The sequence below is a fragment of the Gorilla gorilla genome, chromosome 4, assembly GCF_029281585.2.
Source record: "Gorilla gorilla gorilla isolate KB3781 chromosome 4, NHGRI_mGorGor1-v2.1_pri, whole genome shotgun sequence".
In the NCBI taxonomy this organism is placed as follows: Eukaryota; Metazoa; Chordata; class Mammalia; order Primates; family Hominidae; genus Gorilla; species Gorilla gorilla.
Window position 1 is genome coordinate 97,796,839 of NC_073228.2, and position 23,984 is coordinate 97,820,822.

Consider the following 23,984-nt stretch of genomic DNA (forward strand, 5'->3'; position numbering starts at 1 on the left):
TGAACTAAGAAATGACCACTAGACAAAAATTAATTTTTATTTATATAATCTGGTTAAAAAATATATGATTTTTCTACTCTAAAGGCATTTTCTTATGCAGTAACACCACAAAAATAGCTTAAGTTTAAAATAGTGGATTTCCCATATGGTTAGTCCACAGCAAGATAAAGTTGTAAATGAGGGGACTATGTGAAGAAAACATAAAAAAGCCTTAAGGGCACATGCAAAAAATGTGATATTGCATGATTTACATACACAATTTTATGCCCCAAAATTCAAAGAGAAAAACTTAATATGTCATAACTTAAACTGTATTTCATATAAAGTATTCCTGATTACGTATTTAACTCAAAGATACATAACTCAATTTAGAGCATAATGTGGGAGAGGAGTTAGTAAGAATCTAACCTTTTGCATTTCTTGACTTTTTTGGGCTTGTGGTAATGTTGTATTTATAGAGATTCTACACTTTCAAATTTAAGTCTTGAAATGTCAAAAAAAAATCCCAAAGCTGAGATCTCACAGAAGGTGATTTTTAACAGTCCTTAAAAGTAAAGACTTATGATCTTCTGACAACTGGAGCTTTCACATTTTAAGATTTAAAAATTTCAGTCCTAATATTACATAAGCATACACATCGACACACTTTCAAAGATTCCATCATCTTTGATAGGCCTGGAACGAAGAGGAAAATAAGAAAACAAAAAGTTGTGAGGTTCGGGAATACTGTTTAAGTATAAATATAAAGAAGTAAATACTTAAAAACTCTTGTGTATTTAAAGGTGGTCTCTTATAAGAATATATTTCCAATGTAAATCACAACATCTAGTTAATTTTTGATTATTTGTCATAATAAAAAATGGAGATTCCCCCAATATTTTAGAGTTATAACTAGAAGAAACAGAGTCTCAAAGAACTTAAGTGATTTGATCAAGATCATAATTGCTAGTTAGTTTTAGAGTTATATCTGGCATATATCAAGTATCTTGTCTTCAAGTTTCTCCTCACTCTCATAGCTAAAATTTTCAACATAATTCTTGGAATTCATTTATTTTCAATGTATCCTGCTATCATCCATGTAATTATAGGTATGCCACAAACTGTTTAGTTTTCTCATCACTTTCAAGTCAACAAGTATTTTTCTACCACCTACTATCAGCCAGATTTAGAGATTACAATGATGGTAAGACAAAGGTTAATCTGATTATTGGGTATTTTATGGTCTCATGAGGGAAAGAGGATTGGCAAACAAATATCATTAAAGGCACTACTTAATTTGACCAGAAAAGTGTCAAAGTCAAAGGTAACATTCGGTTTCTGATTACCAAGATTAAAGACAGGGTCTGGACTAAATGATGTCTCAGTACCTTTCTAATGAAGTTTTGAGTTTTATCTTTCCCTTTCTTCTATTGTTTCTTAGATAGATTTATAAATAAGTAGGTAATTGATAAGACCAAAATTTCCAGTAATTTCAGTGGAACACAGTGATGTGTTTATGAATAGGTACACAATGAACAAAGCCTTTTATCTGCAAATAAGTTTGTGAAATTATGGATTTCTCTGGCACAGGCCTTTAATGTGTTAATGTGTAGTGTATCTCCAAGAAGAAGATTTTATATGTAATGTTTCCTTTTTTTTCCAGTCAAGAAAAAAAAAATCCCCCAAATAGGCGCTTTTATTACTATTTTGAGCTCTCAGAATTACTATTCCCAGTTGTATAGTTTGGGAAACACTAGCTCCAGACTGTTGTAATATTCTAACTGGTCTTCTGAAACAACCCGTCCTACACATGCACTGGCAAGATAATCCCCCTAAAGAGTTGCTTTCATCAAATTTCCCTGTTCCAAAACCTCCAGTGACTCTATGTGGCCTATAAATTAAACTTAAAACTCTTTAGACTCTCTAGAGATACTGCTTGTAAATTTCTCTGTAACTTTTTCTCTCACAGTTTCCTTAAACTCCAGTCACAATGCTGCTGAGTTTACTGTGGTCTGCCTTAGTTCCCACCCACTACTTTTCTGTGCCTAGAATGCCTTCCCCTCTCCACAAAATTACCAGTTACTTCTCTGATAAAACCCAGTTTGGGCTCTATCTTCTCAACAAATTAGCACAGTATGCAAACTCTAAGCTACCTGAACCACATTTTGTAAAATTGTTATCTTTTTTATTGCTATTTTTCTTTTAAGTATATATTTTCTGCCCCTTGTGGCTACATTGCATAAGTTCACTGAGGCCAGGCACAAGCCTCACATTCCAGAATTTAGCATATTCTTTTGTACTTAATAGTGTCATTTTAAATGATGACAGTGACAAGACTACTGATGACAAAGTAAAAATAAGAAGAAAAGAGAGGAATCTAAACCAGGAGTCCAAATGGTCATTTACAAACCAAATACAGAGTGGTTTACAAAAATATTAACTAATTTTTCCAAATGTCAAACGGTAACTGCTCAGGCAAGAGCTTTCAATTTTGATTTCTGACATATCCTAAATGTAGAATATAAGTGAAATATTTGGTAAATATTGAAATTCCATTATTTAATGTTTTCTTCATTTAAATTCTCTTAAGTGGCTTCAGCTTATTTCACATAAAGGAATAGCTTTAATTCAAAATGAGATTTTTATCCCAATGCAGAAGGTTTAAATTAGGAGGATGATTCAGTAACAAATACTCTAAAATATTACCTGTTATAATTAATAAATTTGACAAAACATCAAAGTACTAAATAGTTTGTCCCTTAATTTTAGGATACAGTCTAACTTAAAAAAAAAAAATTTATCACAAGCCATTTGATCTTGCCCACTGGAAAAAATGTGTGTGGCTTACTAATATTTGTCATTGCAATATTAATCCTGAAATTTGGATAAAATTTAACTTCAGATAACACAAGGTCTTGGTGATTTCCCACCTTGTAAAAAGTCCCAGTTTTTAGATATAAAATTTCCCTGAATTTCTCTTTTTCTAGTAACTGAAAGAAAGGAACAGCTCTTGAATAACTTTTGATTAGGCAAAAAGTTTTTTGTTTTTTTTTTTTACTTTATTAAAATACTGAGTTTTATTTCACATGTATATTTTTGTCTCCCCACCATTTCCATGTCTGACCACCGCTACTACTATGTCCTATCATAACATTCCATACATACTTAAAACCAAGCAAAGGGTGGAGTTCCATCTTTAAAAACTAAACAGGCATTTTGGACAACACATTCTTGGCAATAGAACCTGGACAACATTTATCAAACACGGTAGGGAAAGTTCTCACTCTGCATTATAAACAGGACAGCCAGATATCAACTGTTAACAGAAATGAAATAAGACAGAAAATTTTTAACAGATTGTTTAAACTATTTTCTTAAAGAGACTTCCTCCACTGCCAGAGATCTTGAATAGCCTCTTGGTCAGTCATCCGGAAGCAATTCTTCACATAATTGATGAATTTGGCTTCCACTTTGGGAAGAGAACCACCTTTTTCTATACTTGCTTGCATTTTTGCTTTAATGTCTTCTACAGAACTAGGTCCTTTTGGTGTTTTAGGAGTTTTTTCCTGTTTTTTGAAGGATTCTTGTCCTTTTGATCTTGGTGTTGATGGTTTTGAGTCTTTTCCATTCTGATTTGACTTTTCTGCATTTCTGGCTGGAGTATCTCGTATAGATTTCTTCACTGGCGCTTTTTCTTCAGCTTCCTCATCATCAAAATCATCATCATCATCATCTTCATCATCATCCTCTTCATCATCATCGTCATCATCTTCATCAGCAGCAAGTTTTACTTTTTTCTGTGGAAGCTTGCTACCACCTCCAGGGGCAGACCGCTTTCCAGATACACTTAAGAGTTTCACATCCTCCTCCTCTTCATCTTCTGACTCTGCATCTTCCTCCACAGCTACTAAGTGCTGTCCACTAATATGCACTGGCCCTGAACCACACTTCAACCTTAAGACCACCGGTGGTGTTATTTCAAAGTCCCCAAGGGAAACCGTTGGCTGTACAGACATTTTCAAAGTTGCCAGTGTTACTTTAACTGGACTGCCTTCGTAATTCATTGCCTCTGCTTCAACAATGTGCAATTCATCCTTTGCACCAGCCCCTAAACTGACCGTTCTTAAAGATAACTGGTGCTCATTTTCATCATTATCCACCTTAAAGTGATAATCTTTGTCGGCCTTTAGTTCACAACCGAAAAGATAGTTCTGGGGCCTCAGCGGGCTCATGTCCATGTCCATCGAATCTTCCATCGGTGGCAGCACGCACTTAGGTAGGAGAGAAGGCGGGCGGAGATAAAAGAACGCTGCTCCAGAGAACAGCCGCGCAAGACGGAATCACACCAGGCAAAAAGTTTTTTTTTTAAAGATATATATTTTGAACCAGAGATGAAAATGAATTCCTTTTAAGATGTAAAAATAACATTACCCTTTCTGAATGTACAGTATGTATTTTTAAAGAAACTGTATTATATTTCAATAGTTTAGTAATTCTTGTCAATGTTATTAATTACTTTAATTATGTCTAGTACTTGCATTAATACGTGCATACTTTCTCCCTTTCTACAAAACCTCTATTAGAGGCTCTGGAAGGTGTAAGCCATGATAGCAATGACCGTGTCAAACTCTTTTTCTCTGTAACTCAGGGCCTAGGACTGTGCCTGGCACATAGCAGACACTTGATAAATATTTGTTAAATAAACAGGTAGCTGGAACATATGCTCCATGAGGAAAATGAATGTATTTGCATGTTGTTAGTTAGGAATCTGGCCCTGGGAGTCAGAATTGCAGTGTTTGAGTCAGGCTGCATTATTTCCTAGCTGTGAGATCTCTCTAAATCTATTCCCTCACTTGCAAAGTGGAATGATATTAGAATCTGCCTCATATTGTTATGTGAGGATTAATCGACATAAATACCTGACACATGGGTAGCACTCAATACAGGCTAGCTGTTATTATCATTATCAACATCATCACTATCTTCTTCATTTTTCTTGTTTACTACTTATCTCCTGTTTTAAGCACATAACATATGCTCAATAAAAATTTGTTAAATAGAGAAATGAATCAATGAAGTGCAGCTGTATCTGTATACACAAATATGTTTTGCTACCCTCAGTATACATTTTGTCAGGATTCAGACAAATAGTAAAAAATTTTAAAGCACAACTTAAAGTTAGTGTGATTGAGTTTTACTTATTTGAATCTGTTTTTAAGAGATCCAGTCACACAGTCCATTGGAGAATAGAGTTCTTTTTATTTCCTTTTTGAATTTCTGGTAGTATGTAACACAGACATTTGCATCATTTGTACTAAAAAACATCCTAGTTAGCAACCAAGTCACATAGGTAAAAATTAAAACAAATGACCACAGACTAAAGAGGGGGTAAACAGTGCCACTCTCATGATATTTAACTACCTTATCTTAACAAACCAGTTTGTAGCATTTATATTTGTTACAGTATTGCTGTACGTTGAAGTGTTATAGTGAGGATCATTGCTTTTACACTTTCTAATTTAAAACTTCAGTTGAAATTGTGCAAGTAGCAACTAAAGAGTTATATTTCTGTAAAGTGCCTCATTGTGAGCAGACAACAGAAATAAGTCTCAGGTCATATGGCTCTGAGGTATTTAATTCATCAATGACTTACATCCTTTTAGATCTCATGTTTGTAATATTTCTCATCAGAAATGTCCTATATTAAAGAGTACTGATAAGTTTTCTAATATATTTTGAGCTTCACTCTGCAAAGATGCTATCAGATTATAGAATAGCCTGGTTATATTTAAGGCTTATATTAGTTTTTTTTAATTTATAAAATCAATGTAAACTTTAGCAGCAAAGAATTTAGGTTTTCTCTTTTTAAAGACAACATAAGTAATGAATAATTATTTTGAGTGGGTGAAGAAAGGAAGGATAAAAGACTGATAATAATCTTAAATTCCTCCATTTACTTGTTTACATTCTTTGTACAATTATTTTCCATTTCCACTGTATCTTCCAGACTGAAAAAAAGTCAAAAATCTTATAAAATATTCACAAGCCCTTCCTCTTCCCCATGACATTTCCCACCAATGTACTGAAAAAAAGAACTGCAAGTTCTAAAAGCTGATTCTCTAAGTGAGTGGTTCTAAAAAATCTTAGCTGTTAGTTTGTTCACTACAAAATAACCAGAGGGTGCTTAAGCCTCACCCAGGATTTACTGCTTCTCATGTCTTGGTGACTGAATGGACACATGTGTCAAGGTGAGAGGAAACAGAACTAACCAGTATTTGCTCATCTATCTAATCCAACTTCTTTCTAGTTTCTTCTCTCCTTCCTTGCCTCTTTCTGCTTTCCCAGGCCTTGAGTATGGGCTTCTTATATGTATTCCCAACCCTTCTGGGGTTCTAGAAACAAGTTCATGTTGAAGCTGCCTGGTCATTTATTCTTGACCAAGGCTGCCAAAATTCCAAATCTTAACTTGAAAGAAATACTAAACAAATACCAATTTTAAAGCATATATAAATCATCTCCCTCTAATATAATAAACGCAAAAATGTACTGACTATGTGTTAGGCATCAGGTAAGTGCTTTACATATATTATTAGCTGCTATCACATATTAAAAAAGAACCCAAACACAAATATTTTTCCAGAAGCAAGTGGAGGTGGGGAGGGTGGTATTATTCTGATTCTGACTTCATTCACATTTTTTGATAAACTGACTTTTTATTCTTTAGTAACTGGGGATGAGTCTCTCAAAAATAAATAAAGGTTGACAAAGGTGTTGGTGAAAGAAGTCTCAGATATTCAAAAGATGCTTCTTTCTACTCAAGTCCAACTGTAATCCTGGGAGTCTTCAACATTCCCATGAATAACCTATCCAAGGGTCTGACTGCTAGATTCCTTGATCTACAATGCCCCTTTCTTCCAGTCTATTTCACCTGCCTGTTCTTGACATTTTACTCTGGACATTGCAGCATTCTTTTGAAACAATAAATTTAGACATTCCCCCAATTTGACCACAACCTCCTATCTTTTTAACCATCTTACTAAAATAATTCCCTTTCTTGCCTTAAAAAAAATCTTTACGGCTTCCAGTCCATTTATCCTTTCCTTTCTTCCTATTAGCCCTTGTTTTGTTTTCACTTCTCAACCTTTGCTGGAAGATCATGGTCCAACATTTCATTGTGTTTTCCTAATCTGCTAGGCCCCACTGTCCATTTAAGGTACTTGCCTGAAACACTCCAAGGTTGGATAAACCCAGCTGACTGGCTTGTCCCTGGCTAACAGATTGTTGCTCCTACAAACAAATCATCATCAACCACAACTCAGCCCTCAACATTGTTCAGCCATTGTACTATGTAATTCTAGACAACTCTCCAAATGTTATCATTTAAAAGTTAAAAAAAAATCATAAAGGCACTAAAAGAAAATAAAAGAGAACATATGCATAATTGTGGGGAGGGACTTATGGCATGACAATAAGAGTGGAAACTAAAAAAACCCTGCATTTTTGGCTACATAAAAACGAAAAACGTTGGCTTAGAAAAAAAACCTTAACAGACTCCATAAGCAAAGCAAAAAGATAAAAAGGCAACTAGGCAAAAATGTACCACATACAATAAGGACTATTATCCATCATATACAAAGAACTCCTACTAATCAATAAAGAAGTGACAAAGACTCAATTGACAAGAAAGACCTGGTAATGTATGAGATAAATATAAATGGTCAATAATTAATAAAAATATGCTCAACCTCACTGCTTACCAAATAAATACAAATTTAATTGATTTTTTGCAGAATAACAAAGATTAAAATAACACTTAAGACATAAATGTAAACTCGTATAACTATTTTGCAGAACAATTTGGCTACAATTTTCCAAACTAAATACATGTTTACCTTTTGACCTAGAAATTTCACTTTTTGCAATTTATTTTACAGAAACACTAGCAAAAATGTACAAAGACACTTACTTCAATACTGTTAATATTAGCCAAAAAAGGAAGAAAAATGAGTAACTTTCAATAGATACTGTCCAATGGTGGCATAGTCAATTAATTAAATGCAATACGGTTGCTAAAAAGAAGAAAGTTGTATCTACATACTACTACATGAAAAATATCCAAACCACAATAGGTAATATGTACATTTTTTTGGTAAATAGAACGCATTATTTTTATAATTGGAAAAAAGCAATAAAAGGAAAATCAAGTTATAGGACAATGTGCATATGAGTCTGTTTATTTGGAAGTCTGTGCACACTGCTATTAATAGAAACAGGTTATTTCTCAGCGGTGGTATGATTAGGGAATTTAATTTCATCACTTGAATTTTTTTTAGAATGGCCATTTTTAAATAAAAAATGTAGATATTTTTATTTGTAAAACGAAGCCTAACTTACATTCTTCACTTTTTAAACCTCAGATTGCAATCTTCCCTTTTCTTTCTTCACCTGGTCTCCTACTTCCAGGCAAAACCAAAATTTATCAGAATGGAATTCTTTAACTTTTCTTTTCAATTCTTTTTTTTTCTTTGAGATAGAGTCTCGCTCTGTCACCCAGGCTGGAGTGCAGTGGCATGATCTTGGCTCACTGAAACCTCCATCTCCTGGGTTCAAGTGATTCTCCTGCCTCAGCCTCCCAAGTAGCTGGGAATACAGGTGTGCACCACCATACCCAGCTAATTTTTGTATTTTTAGTAGAGACGGGGTTTCACCATGTTGGCCAGGCTGGTCTCAAACCTCTGACCTCAGGTGATCCACCTGCCTCGGCCTCCTAAAGTGCTGGGATTACAGGTGTAAGCCACCGCGCCTGGCCATTCTTTAACTTTTCACTACCAAATCTGAAGACCTGTCAGCATTAGGCTCAAGCTCCTTCTTTCTAAAGGCAAATTTTCTCCCAAATTAAGCTCTCAATCAAATCCTGCCTTACCTTCAAACGCATTTCCATTCTATAGCCTAATTATCTGCATCTTCACATTCGGACTAGCTATTTATACAATTTATAATCATTCAGGTCTCTTTCATCTTAAACAAATAAACTGGCCGGGCGCGGTGGCTCACGCCTGTAATCCCAGCACTTTGGGAGGCCGAGGCGGGTGGATCACGAGGTCAGGAGATCGAGACCATCCTGGTTAACACGGTGAAACCCCGTCTCTACTAAAAATACTAAAAATTAGCCGGGCGTGGTGGCGGGCGCCTGTAGTCCCAGCTACTCGGGAGGCTGAGGCAGGAGAATGGCGTGAACCCAGGAGGCGGAGCTTGCAGTGAGCCGAGATCGCGCCACTGCACTCCAGCCTGGGCGACAGAGCGAGACTCCGTCTCAAAAAAAAAAAAAAACAAAAAAAAAACAAAAAAAAACAAATAAACTAAAACCTCTGTTGATTCCTCCTTTTCTTCCAGTTGTTTCAAAAGTTTTCCTTTCTCCTTCATAGTCATTTCCTTTTCTTTTTAAAAAATTGTGTTTATTTATATAATAATCTCTCTCCCGAGCCTCAGCCAATATATTTAATAGTTTAGTGTCCATTTCTACTTGGAGGTTTTGCAGGCACCTCAAACTCAGCATGTCAAAACTGAACTCATCATTCTCCTAAAAATATTTTCTCTGTTAATGAGAGGCATCCACACAACTGCCCAAGCCAAAAGCCTGGACACCAAACTGATGCTTCTGCCCTATTACCCATGAAAGCTGATCAATATTCAGGACCCACTGAGTTTCCTAAATAGCTCTCACATCAAATGATTTTTTCCATCTCCACTGCCTCATCCAGGTCATCATGATTTAACCAGCCTTGCTTTTAGTCCTGTAACTCTCTTAATCTATTACCCTTATCACAGCTAGACTGTTCACTGAAAAATTCAAATCTAATCATATTATATTCCCTTTCTTAGAATCCCTTTTCCAAGTTTTTACAAGGCTGAGAAAGCTCTCCATGACCTGGCTCCTGCTTATTTCTCTAGGATTATTTCTTTTTATTGTCCTACCCTCATACTCTATTCTCCAGCAATACCAGACGTTTTTTCGGTTGTCAAATGTACCACATATTCTCTTGCCTTTGCTTGGAACTCAAAACACTAATTTCTGTGCCACCACCCTCATCCCCTACACATAATTTTACTCTCACTGACCTGGAATGGCTAACTTACATTTTTTGGGCCTTTATTTTTCAAGAGCAGGGGCTGTACTTGTTGTGAAGGTTGTGTCCTTAGCACCTAGTATAGAACCTGGCACATGGCAAGTGCTGAGTGGCTGAATATAAGTGAAGGGTATTATATAAAAAACTGGCATTAAAAGGGCTGATGAATTGTTAAAAGTTTTACTGCCATCACCAGACTAGGCCAAGTTAGTTTCCCATACTGCTAAGATGCAGCATTCTCCTACAGATCTGACCGCGTAACTAAGAAAGATATTTATCTGGAGTCAAGCCAGTCCTTAGACTCACCTTCTGCTCTTTTCTTTTACCTTCTAATTCAGCAGAAATGGGTCAGAAATGTGGATATGTAGCAGATATTCAAAATTATTTGTCTAGAAACAAAATTAAAAATTTCACCCTAGAAAACTTGTTTTCTCTCTTTTTTTTTTTGAGACGGAGTTTTGCTCTTGTTGTCCAGGCTGGAGTGTAATGGCGCAATCTCAGCTCACCACAACTTCTGCCTCCTGGGTTCAAGTGATTCTCCCAGTGAGATCAATGCAGAAGGTGGGCGATTTCTGCATTTCCAACTTTGGTACCCAGCTTATCTCATTGGAACTGGTTAGACAGTGGGTGCAGCCTATGGAGGGTGAGCCGAAGTCAGGTGGGGCATCTCATCTGGAAAGCCCAAGGGGTTGAAGAACTCCCTCCCCTAGCCAAGGGAAGCCATGAGGGACTGTGTCGTGAGGAATGGTGCATTCCGGCCCAGATACTACACTTTTCCCATGGTCTTCACAACCTGCAGACCAGAAGATTCCCTAGAGTGCCTATGCCACCAGGGCCTAAGTTCCAAGCACAAAACTGGGCGGCTGTTTGGGCAGACAACGAGCTAGCTGCAGGAGTTTCTTTTCATACCCCAGTGGCACCTGGAATGCCAGCAAGACAAAACCGTTCAATCCCCTGGAAAAGGGGCTGAAGCCAGCGAGCCAAGTGGTCTAGCTCAGTGGATCCCACCCCCATGGAGCCCAGCAAGCTAAGATCCATTGGCTTGAAATTCTCACTGCTAGCAGAGCAGTATGAAGTCGACCTGGGATGCTCCAGCTTGGTGGGGGGAACGGCGTCCGCCATTACTGAGGCTTGAGTAGGCAGTTCTCCCTTCACAGGATTAACAAAGACGCCGGGAAGTTCAAACTGCGTGGAGACCACCACAGCTTAGCAAAGCTGAGGTAGCCAGACTGCCTCTCTAGATTCCTCCTCTCTGGGCAGGGCATCTCTGAAAGAAAGGCAGCAGCCCCAGTCAGGGGCTTATAGATCAAACTCCCATCTCCCTGGGACATAGCACCTGGGGGAAGGGGTGGCTGTGGGTGAAGCTTCAGCAGAATTAAACGTTCCTGCCTGCTGGCTCTGAAGAGAGCAGCGGATCTCCCAGCACAGCACTTGAGCTCTGCTAAGGGACAGACTACCTCCTCAAGTGAGTCCCTGACCCTGTGCCTCCTGACTGGGAGACATCTCCCAGCAGGGGTTGATAGACACCTCTTACAAGAGAGCTCCGGCTGGCATATGGTGGGTGCCCCTCAGGGATGAAGCTTCCAGAGGAAGGAACAGACAGCAATCCTTGCTGTTCTGCAGCCTCCGCTGGTGATACCCAGGCAAACAGGGTCTGGAGTGGACCTCCAGCAAACTCCAGCAGACCTGCAGCAGACGGGCCTGTTAGAACAAACAGAAGAATAGCATAACATCCAAAAAAAGAACGACCACACAAAAACCCCTTCTGAAGGTCACCAACATCAAGACCAAAGGTAGATAAATCCATAAAGATGAGGAAAAACCAGTGCAAAAAGGCTGAAAATTCCAAAAATCAGAACGCCTCTCCTCCTCCAAATGATCACAACTCCTGGCCAGCAAGGGATGGAGAATGACTTTGACAAATTGACAGAAGTAGGATTCAGAAGGTGGGTAATAACAAACTCCTCCGAGCTATAGGAGCATGTTCTAGCTCAATGCAAGGAAGCTAAGAACCTTGAAAAAAGGTTAGAGGAATTGCTAACTAGAATAACCAGTTTAGAGAAGAACATAAATGACCTGATGGAGCTCAAAAACACAGCACGAGAACTTCGTGAAGCATATACAAGTATTAACAGCCAAATTAATCAAGTAGAAGGAAGGATATCAGGGATTGAACATCAACTTAACGAAATAAAGCATGAAGACAAGATTAGAGAAAAAAGAATGAAAAGGAACAAACAAAGCCTCCAAGAAATATGGGACTATGTGAAAAGACCAAACCTGCGTTTGACTGGTGTACCTGAAAGTGACGGGGAGAATGGAACCAAGTTGGAAAACACTCTTCAGGATAATATCCAGGAGAAATTCCCCAACTAGCAAGACAGGCCAACATTCAAATTCAGGAAATACAGAGAACACCACCAAGATACTCCTCCAGAAGAGCAACCCCAAGACACATAATTGTCAGATTCACCAAGATTGAAATAAAGGAAAAAATGTTAAGGTAGCCAGAGAGAAAGATCAGATTACCCATAAAGGGAAGCCCATCAGAGTAACAGTGAATCTCTCTGCAGAAACCCTACAAGCCAGAAGACTGTGGGGGCCAATACTCAACACTCTTAAATGAAAGAATTTTCAACCCAGAATTTCATACCGAGAACTAAGCTTCATAAGCGAAGAAGAAATAAAATCCTTTACAAACAAGCAAATGCTGAGAGATTTTGTCACCACCAGGCCTACCTTACAAGAGCTCCTGAAGGAAGCACCAAATATGGAAAGGAAAAACTGGTACCTACCACTGCAAAAACATACCAAATTGTAAAGACCATCGACACTATAAAGAAACTGCATTAACTAACGGGCAAAATAACCAGCTAGCCATCATAATGACAGGCTCAAATTCACACATAACAAGGTTAACCTTAAATGTAAATGGGTTAAATGCCACAATTAAAAGACACAGACTTGCAAATTGGATAAAGAGTCAAGACCCATTAGTGGGCTGTATTCGGGAGACCCATCTCACGTGCAAAGTCACACATAGGCTCAAAATAAAACAATGGAGGGATATTTACCAAGAAAACAAAAACAAAAACAAAACAAAACAAGCAAACAATAAAGCAGGGGTTGCAATCCTAGTCTCTGATAAAACAGACTTTAAACCAACAAAGATCAAAAGAGACAAAAAAGGGCATTACATAATAGTAAAGGGATCAATGCAAAAAGAAGAGCTAACTATCCTAAATATATATGCACTCAATATAGGAGTACCCAGATTCATAAAGCAAGTTCTTAGAGACCTACAAAAAGACTTAGAATCCCACACAATAATACTGGGAGACTTTAACACCCCACTGTCAATATTAGATAGATCAACAAGACAGAAAATTAACAAGGATATTCAGGACGTGAACTCAGCTCTGGACTAAGCAGACCTAATAGACATCTACAGAAAGAATTCTCCACTCCAAATCAATAGAATATACATTCTTCTCAGCACCACATCATACTTATTCTAAAATTGACCATATAATTGGAAGTAAAACACTCCTTGGCAAATGCAAAAGAATGGAAATCATAACGAACACTCTCTCAGACCACAGTGCAATCAAATTAGAACTCAGCATTAAGAAACTCACTCAAAACGGCACAAGTACATGGAAACTGAACAACCTGCTCCTGAACGACTATTGGGTAAATAACAAAATTAAGGCAGAAATAAATACATTCTTTGAAACCAATGAGAACAAAGACACAATGTACCAGAATCTCTGGGACACAGTGAAAGCAGTGTTTAGAGGGAAATTTATAGCACTAAATGCCCACAAGAGAAAGCAGGAAAGATTTAAACTCAACACCCTAACATCACAATTAGAAGAACTAGAGAAGCAAGAGCAAACAAATTCAAAAGCTACCAGAAGACAAGAAATAACTAAGATCAGAGCAGAACTGAAGGAGACAGAGACATGAAAAACCCTTCAAAAAAATAAATGAATCCAGGAGCTGGTTTTTTGAAAAGATCAACAAAATAAATAGACTGCTAGCCAGATTAACAAAGAAGAGAAGTATGAAGAATCAAATAGATGCAAGAAAAAATGATAAAGGGGATATCACCACTGATCCCACAGAAATACAAACTACCACCAGAGAATACTATAAACATCTCTACGCAAATAATCTAGAAAATCTAGAAGAAATGGATAGATTCCTGGACACTTACACCCTCCCAAGTCTAAACCAGGAAGAAGTCAAATCCCTGAATAGATAAATAACAAGTTCTGAAATTGAGGCAGTAATTAATAGCCTACCAACCAAAAAAAAAGTCCAGGACCAGATGGATTCACAGCTGAATTCTAGCAGAAGTACAAAGAGGAGCTGGTACCATTCCTTCTGAAACTATTCCAAACAGTAGAAAAAGAGGGAATCCTCCCTAACTCATTTTATGAGGCCAGCATCATCCTGAGACACAACACAGAAAAGAAAACTTCAGGCCAATGTCTCTCATGAACATCGATGTGAAAATCTTCAATAAAATACTGGCAAACCAAACCCAGCAGCACATCAAAAAGCTTATCCACCACGATGTAGTCTGCTTCATCCCTGGGATGTAAGGCTGGTTCAATATACACAAATCAATAAACATAATATATCACATAAACAGAACCAATGAAAAAAACCACATGATTATCTCAATAGATGCAGAAAAGGCCTTCGACAAAATTCAACACCACTTCATGCTAAAAACTCTAAAAAAATTAGGCACTGATGGAATGTATCTCAAAATAATAAGAGCTATTTATGACAAACAGCCAATACGATACTGAATGTGCAAAACTTGGAAGCATTCCCTTTGAAAACCGCCACAAGACAAGGATGCCCTCTCTCACAACTCCTATTCAACGCAGTATTGGAAGTTCTGGCCAGGGCGATCAGGCAAGAGAAAGAAATAAAGGTATTCAAATAGGAAGAGAGGAAGTCAAATTGTCTCTGTTTGCAGATGTCATGATTGTACATTTAGAAAACCCCATCGTTTCAGCCCCAAATCCCCTTAAGCTGATAAGCAACTTCAGCAAAGTCTCAGGATACAAGATCAATGTGCAAAAATCACAAGCATTCCTATATACCAATAATAGACAAACAAAGAGCCAAACCATGGTGAATTCCCATTCACAATTGCAACTAAGAGAATAAAATACCTAGGAATACAACTGACAAGAGATGTGAAGGACCTCTTCAAGGAGAACTACAAACCACTGCTCAAGGAAATAGGAGAGGACACAAACAAATGGAAAAACATTTCATGCTCATGGATAGGAAAAATCAATATGGTGAAAATGGTGATACTGCCCAAAGTAATTTATACATTCAATGCTATCCCCATCAAGCTATCATTGACTTTCTTCACATAATTAGAAAAAGCTACTTTAAATTTCATATGGAACCAAAAAAGAGCTCACATAGCCAAGACAATCCTAAGCACAAAGAAAAAAGCTGGAGGCATCACGCTACCTGATTTCAAACTATACTATAAGGCTACAGTAACCAAAACAGCATGGTACTGGTACCAAAACAGATATGTTGACCAATGGAACAGAACAGAGGCCTCAGAAATAACACCACACATCTACAACCATCTGATCTTTGACAAAAATGACACAAACAAGCAACTGGGAAAGGATACCCTATTTAATAAATGGTATTGGGAAAACTGGCTAGCCATATGCAGAAAACTGAAACTGGACCCCTTCCTTACACCTTACACAAAAATTAACCCAAGATGGATTAAAGACTTAAACATAAGACCTAAATTCATAAAAATCCCAGAAGAAAACCTAGGCAATACCATTCAGGACATAGGCATGAGCAAAGACTTCATGACTAAAACACCAAAAGCAATGGCAACAAAAGTCAAAATTGACAAATGGGATCTAATTAAACTAAAGAGCTTCTGCACAGCAATAGAAACTATCATCAGAGTGAACAGGCAACCTACAGAATGGGAGAAAATTTTTGCAATCTATCCATCTGAGAAAGGGCTAATATCCAGAATCTACAAAAACTTAAACAAATTTACAAGAAAAAAACCATCCCACCAAAAAGTGGGTGAAGGATATGAACAGACACTTCTCAAAAGAAGATATTTATGCGGCCAACAAACATATGGAAAAAAGCTCATCGTAACTGGTCATTAGAGAAATGCAAATCAAAACTACAATGAGATACCATCTCATGCCAGTTAGAATGGCGATCATTAAAAAGTCAGGAAACAACAGATGCTGGACAGGATGTAGAGAAATAGGAACACTTTTACACTGTTGGTGGGAGTGTAAATTAGTTCACCCATTGTGGAAGACAGTGTGGCAATTCCTCAAGGATCTAGAACCAGAAATACCATTTGACCCAGCAATCTCATTACTGGGTATATACCCAAAGGATTATAAATCATTCTACCAGAAAGACACATGCACATGTATGTTTATTGCAGCACTGTTCACAATAGCAAAGACCTGGATCCAACCCAAATGCCCATCAGTGACAGAGTGGATAAAGAAAATGTGGCACATATACACTATGGAATACTATGCATCCATAAAAAAGGATGAGTTCATGTCCTTTGCAGGCACATGGATGATGCTGAAAACCATAATTGTCAGGAAACTAACACAAGAACAGAAAACCAAACACTGCATGTTCTCACTCATAAGTGGGAGTTGAGCAATGAGAACACATGGACACAGGGAGAGGAACATCACACACCAGGGTCTGTCGGGGGGTGGGGGGCTAGGGGAGAGGTGGCATTAGGAGAAATACTTAATGTAGATGACGGGTTGATGGGAGCAGCAAACCACCATGGCACGTGTATACCTATGTAACAAACCTGCACGTTCTGCACATGTATCCCAGAATTTAAGGTATCTATAAAAAAACCCACAAACACAATGACAGCCTGTTCCCTGTCATCTCATTCACACTTATAACTTTTATTTTCTTCCTTCTCCATTCACATCAGTGATGCATCTGTCAACCTCCTTTTTTGCTATTACAAATGTTTATGTCACGTCCTGCACTTTCAAGCCCTAGTTCATGCTGACAACCCTACTTGAAATAGTCTTCTTCCCTTCTGTGAATCTTCAAATCCTACCCATCTTTTAAGGTTCAGTTTAATGGATCTCTCCTTCTCAATCCCTGAATGTCTTATTGGATCTGATGATTAGATAGAATCACATATTCTCCTAAATTTCTCTATTACTTAGATCAATAGCTCCTTTGCAATCCTCATCCCTTTCTCCTTGAAGTATTATATTATAGCATGAATGGGGATGTTATTGAGTCAATGTTTCACTCATTCTTGGTAATACTTAGATCTTACCATTGTCTTTGAGACTAATGTGGAGAATGCAGTAGTAAGAGATAGAAGTTTTTTTTTTGGTATGAGTCAAAAATACCACAATGTCTGCCACATTCATGGCTCTCCTCTCTTCACATTACTGTCTTTTTTAAAAAGGACAAGTGGCTGGGTGCAGTGGCTCAAGCCTGTAATCCCAGCACTTCGGGAGGCAGAGGTGGGTGGATTGCCTGAGGTCGAGAGTTTGAGACCAGCCTAGCCAACATGGTGAAACCCTATCACTACTAAAAATACAAAAATTAGCCAAGCATGATGGTGGGTGCCTGTGATCCCAGCTACTCGGGAGGCTGAGGCAGGAGAATCGCTTGAATCTGGGAGGGAGGGGTTGCAGTGAGTCGAGATTGCACCACTGCATTCCAGCCTGGGTGACAAAGCGAGACTCCATCTCAAAAAAAAAAAAAAAAAAAAAAGGTTGGCGGACAAGTTTAGTTAGATCTTCCCGTCGTAGTGAGAAAAATGATAATCCATCTCCCTATTAGCAAGTTTATTTAGTGTTTACTTATCTTCCCATCTGTTCTCTTCTCAAATCTTTTTTTTAATGAAATAGGTTCATCTCATCAGACCTAATAATTACTAGTCTACTCTTCCCTTTGGGTTTTGACCCTTTCTATCTCTTCCCTTTACGAATGCTTGGGAATTACATACAATATCTGGCTCTCTTGACCCATCCCTGTAACAATTGCTTGCCTCCTTTAAATTTTTTGTTTAAACATTCTTTCTTATTAACTCATTTTATGACATAATTAAATAGTTAAATAATCTTACAAACAGCAGACTGAACAAAAATCTCACCTCATATATGACACCAAGCCTTTATGCTTTCAAAATATTTTGCCCCAATACAATTCTTCTTTACTTCTTATATAATTTTCTCGTTTAATTTGTTTGTATGATGCCCGCATAATGAATTCAAACAACTAACCACCAAAGTGAAAGTTTAATCTTAATGAAAAAATTTTTTAACAAAAATAATGCAGGGAATTAATTTATAAATCACATTGTTTCTTACCGCTTCAGCACACCACATTTTCCCTGCTGTTACGAGCGCAATGTTGTGTTTTATGCTGTTAACATGTAAAAAATAAACTTTTTTATTGAAATAAAAACCCCTACTAAGCTGGTAGAATGAAACATATTTTAATATAGATATTTTAATTATTCTTAATTAAAGCCTTGCAGAGATCTTGTATTTGTGCTCTATGGAAAGTTCATATCCACATATTTAAAGAAGCAGTTTGCTTTAGGGTTTAACCATTTTATAAAATGCCTCTAACACTAGAATCTTACATAACTTGAAAAATATAGTCTCAGACATATATTATTTTATTAAAAAATGCAATACAGTCCTCAGAATAACCGTTGGAAGAATATTTTGGTAAGAGTGATTTTCAGAATTTGGAGGCTGCGTTAAAGGGCTCAGGGAGGTTGAAGTATGTACCTTTAGCAAGTAAAAAACTGTATATAATTGATCTCAAGACGGAGCCTGAAGTTTTTTGTTTCTAATTCTCTGTTGATTTTCCTTGAATAGTAATTTTGCTTTCGGTTATTTCCAAGATGGCATTCCCAATGCATTACATTTATTAATTAATTCAACAAATATTTGTTAAAGTGCCTGTCTACTTTGTGCCAGGCACTGTTCCAGGTGCTAGGGATGTATAAGTGAGCCAAACTGACAAAGCTTACATTCTAGTGAGGAGAAGTTGAGGCCAACAAATCATAAATATAACAAATAACTAAAATATATACAGGGCTAGACTGCCATAAATGCCATATAAAAATGAAACAGAACAGAAGAAGGGATAGAAATGCAGTTTCAAATGAGGCAGTCAGGGTAGGAAACACCGAGAAGGTGATATTTGAACAAAGATCCGAAGAAAATGAGGGGTGAGCCTGTGGTTATCTAAGGGTAGTTCATTCTAGGCAGAGGCCAATGCAAAGAAGTGGAAATAACTCATTGCATGTCAGCCTCTGCTAATACCAGGAAAGTAATTTAATCGAAGCAAAATTTTACAGATGAACACTCTAATATTTGTGATATTTCTTTTATTACATTTTATTTAACATTCATCCAATAAATATTTACTGAGTACAAACTATATGTTAGGCATTGAAGCAATAATGATTATAAGATAGACACACATTTTGTCCTCATGAAGCTTACAGTTTAATGTAGGTAGGAGAGGCAATAGATACTGCACAGTAACATATGCTATGGTGGGGGTTGTGCAGGGTGCCATGGGGGCAGAGAATAGAAGCTCTTCCAGGTTACAGGAGATAGAATTTCAGAGATAAAACTCCTAGAAATTAAAGTCTTTCATTTCTGCTCCCAACAGCATAGTTATCAGAATAGACTGAATATAGAACCAAATAATAAATGCTGTACAACAACCTCACAACATCCTATGTAGTAAGCCCTACTCTTATCAGTTCTCAGGTGAAGGAATGGAAGTACAGAGAGTGGCAAGCTGACAATAGTTACAGAGATAGAAAAGTGGCACAGAAAGGAAACAAACTCAGGCAGTATAGCTTCAGAGCCTGTGCTTTTAACCACTATCTTAAACATACTCCCTGAGCAGCATGCATGTGTGATAATTTGTTAATGAATAAAGCCCTCTAGGTATTTTCTAGCTGCGTATAGGTAAGGCTTGGTACAGACTATCTGAATAGTTTGGTTCTCAAAAAAGTTTTTATCAGCATGACCTAGAATGTGGAAAGACTATTTTTGTCTAAAAATTAAAATCCAGTCATCTTATTCGTACTGTGATGTGAACTTCTGACACTGGTATTCACTAACCATTAATATAAAAAGAATGCACTAGGAGCAGCTCTTTGGAATCCCCCCTTCCCTCAGTTTTTTGACATTTTCGATAAGTGGAGAACAATCTCCCTGTTAATTCGACTGCTGTCTATTGAGTGCAATGGATTTTGCCAAATGTCCAGAGTCCACAAACAAATGTAAAAATCTGTCCTCCCCTGGAGCTTCAGGCTTGTGCTCAGACACTACCTTCACAGTTAGACAACAGCCTGGTTTCTGCTGAGACTGCCAGTAAAGACAACAGGGATGTTCTGGACCAAGTTTCAAGTTACGTGAATTCTAAACTAATAAAAAGTTGTCAGATGACAGCCATTCTAGGTAGAAATGGCACTAGTATACTAGATGAAAAATCTACATGGATCAGAACAGAGGCCCAGAGGTCCATGTGGCTGTAGGAGTGGGCTACGGAGCCTTGCAGAACTATGTATTTGCTCTGTCCCGCTCCTTGACTAGTTAGACACCTGGAGATTCTAACTGGGATTGCACAGATTCTATCTGGTGAGGAAATAACATTTTTTGACAATAATAAGTAACACAAATTCCAGGTGAAATTCTTAGAAAGACATAAACAAAAGAAAGAATAATTGTATATTTATATACAATTATATGGAAACAGCAGGCTTGGGAATTAGAATCCTATCATTTTTAAGACCATGGATACTTTTCTAATAATATTCTTAGCAGAAAGCCATTGAATGACTTAGCAAATATTGTATGAATATTTACACTACTTACATGCATATATCTTTACTGTACAACTTGGTTATTTTCAGGTATGATGTACCTAACGTTAGATAACATTGAAGCTTCCTGTCTCCTAAATCATCCCTAAGGCGAATCCATCAAAACAGAATATCCTAACAGCTTAACTGACAGGGAGACATAGAATATTAGAGAAAAGTTAGATTCAGGTATACATTTTATTTTATTTTATTTTATTTATTTATTTATTATTATTATTATTATTATTTTTTATACTTTAAGTTTTAGGGTACATGTGCACATTGTGCAGGTTAGTTACATATGTATACATGTGCCATGCTGATGCGCTGCACCCACTGACTCGTCATCTAGCATTAGCTATATACATTTTAAACAGAAAAGGAAGAAAAATGATTTTATCAACTGAATTTAGGGTAATGGTAGTTATAATGATAAAAGTAGTCAGAATAGGATAAAGGAATTTTGAAAAAAAAATGGTGATCAAAGATTAATGCTAAATTGAAATAGAATGCCAATGCTATTATCTGAGTGTTACTATCTCCTGCAGCAGAAGGAATCATAATCAATTTTCTATTTATAAAGAGAGTCCTACTTATTATGAAAGGAAAATACTGACCAGGCTTATAGAGATGGCAACAAAATGCAACAGTTGTGATTACTAATTTTTAGTTTTATCTTAATCCCCTGTTTCCTTCAAAGCAGATAAACGTTTCCATATTATGTAAATAACATACAGATTTTAAAATTCGGTAAATAAAAATATATAACAAAATATGTAACTGGTACTCCTAAGTACTTACTATTATCCTGGATAGAACTTTTGAGACATTAAAAACACTCTCTCTGTAAAACACTAGATTGCCTCTGAGAGATAAAGAATTCATAAATTTACAATGGTAACCAAATGAAAACACAGAGTAAACTTTCTAGATGAAAATACGGCTCTCCTAACCAAATGCTGAAAAACAAGAGCAATGTAATATGCACTAGATTCATATTGTGGGGAATGTGTTTGTATCTAATCTAATGCTTGCATACATTATTCCTATGCTTTGAGAACAGAATAACAATTGTAATTTTGCTCTGAATCAAAATAACAGAATCTGTCATTTGACATGCTGTAGTGTTTGCACTTTCATTATTGTTCATAGAATAATTGTATGCTTCTTTTTACTGTTATTTTGTAGCAGTTTATCTCTTTTAAAATGCTATTCAAATGAGCTTCAGCATGAATCTCAAAGTCAAAATCAGTCACTATGTTTTAGCAGACACTTTCAATACGCCCATACATATACTTATGCATATCTGTTTTGATAAAATGTGATTCTTATATGCATAGTATGTTATTTCACCACAATTTGCATTGTTATAATAGGTTATTGACTGATTTTTCAGTTTAAGGGACTAAGGTAGTATTCAGTAATGAATGAGTGCTACAAGTTTATTGCAAGTGCCCAAGGTTCACTCACCCCAAGCAATTTAGTCAATAACCAATTTTTATAGTTCTATCTCCTTCAAAATTCCAAACCAATAATCCCTGTTTTTTTTTTAATTATTTCAGTATCAGACTAACATTTCCCATGGAAATCAATATAGGTGCGATCCATTAGCCAAAAATCTGCAGCACTGCAATGCAAACATATTAAAAATATTGATCTTGCAAAGCTACTGATGTTTTGATTGACTTTAATGTTTGTAAGCAGCAATAACAGAATTTCAATGACTGAAACAAACTTTTGATTAAAATTATAGATCTTTTGGGGGGAATTTGCTATTTTACTGGCTTAAAGCATATCACATGGTTTACTTGCCTGCCATAAATGAGTGCAGTGGGATATACTTATCCAATTCCTTATTTGTAAATATGTAGTCCATCACAGCTTACACATCTTTAATCTACTTTGAACTGCCCTGACATTTCAATTCAACTTCTCATTATAGCACATGGTGGGGTGACGTTTTCAGACTAAGAGTGGCAGGAATTGAGAGCTTTAATCCTTCTTTTACTATTATGCAATCTTTGGGAAGGCATTTTATTCTCAGTTTAAATTCCCCAAATGTAAAAATGGAATTAACCTTGGGAATCAATGAACATTCTTATTACATTTTGAGATCAGTTGACAGTAAAGACCATAACTTATACATACAAAAGATTATCTGATCCGAAGATACGTCCCTTAAAGGAAGCACAGAATTTTGCAGCCATTTAGTGATCACCTAGCAATGCTCTCATTTTATGTATGAAGAGACTAAGGTCCTAAAAGGTACAGACAACACAAGGAGCTCCTCACTGAGGCCTCTCCTGACCACGCTATATAAAACATACCACCGGGCCCCATCAGGTACTCTCTCACCACTTAGCCTACTGAATTTTTATCCTAACATCACTATCTAAAACATATACTTTATAAGTCGATTTGTCTACCTAGTATCTATTTTCTCTTTTGAAATGTAAGCTCTATGCAACAGAGCTTACATTTGGCTATGAAAAGGAATTTTGCTTATCCTTTTCATAGCCAAATCCCTAGTATTCAGAAAAGTATCTGACATACAGGGGGCTCAATAAGCATTTCTGAATAAATGAAGGAAAGAAGGAGCCAGATCCACTAATGGAAGGGTTGGGTTGGGTAGGGGTGAAGTGGGCTTGATTCTCTTAACTCTCAGTCCAGTGTTGCTATGAAGTCTCCTTCTTAATATGTTCCTTTCACTTCCCTGGGTTCTCAGATGTAAGCATCAAAGGGAATTTGCATCCATATCTATTATACATATTTTTGTTAAAGTTCACAGATATTTTCAAGTTTAAGAGTTTCATTATTTAATTATTAATCCTTCACCTGGATTTTTTCTCCATTTGTTTGCTCTACCTTCCACCACGTTAAAACTGTCATAAATTCTTTATTTTTACTTGTGACATTTTATTGCAATAAAAAGATCG

At 36.9% G+C, this 23,984-nt stretch overlaps 2 protein-coding genes across 15 annotated transcripts in view; both read right to left on the bottom strand.

The window, feature by feature from the left end:
- The window catches only part of ARB2A (ARB2 cotranscriptional regulator A), a 493,438-nt gene that overhangs the window by 61,083 nt on the left and 408,371 nt on the right, over positions 1-23,984 (bottom strand). The gene's annotated exons all lie outside the window — the stretch shown is intronic.
- Positions 3,017-8,492, bottom strand: LOC129533589 (nucleophosmin-like). The gene has a single exon (XM_055387129.2). It carries the CDS (start codon positions 4,233-4,235, stop codon positions 3,354-3,356), a length of 882 nt encoding a protein of 293 aa, XP_055243104.2. The 5' UTR covers positions 4,236-8,492; the 3' UTR covers positions 3,017-3,353.

Bases quoted from the DNA above. Each gene is read 5' to 3' on its own strand.
- LOC129533589 (XM_055387129.2), bottom strand. From the start codon at position 4,235: ATGGAAGATTCGATGGACATGGACATGAGCCCGCTGAGGCCCCAGAAC.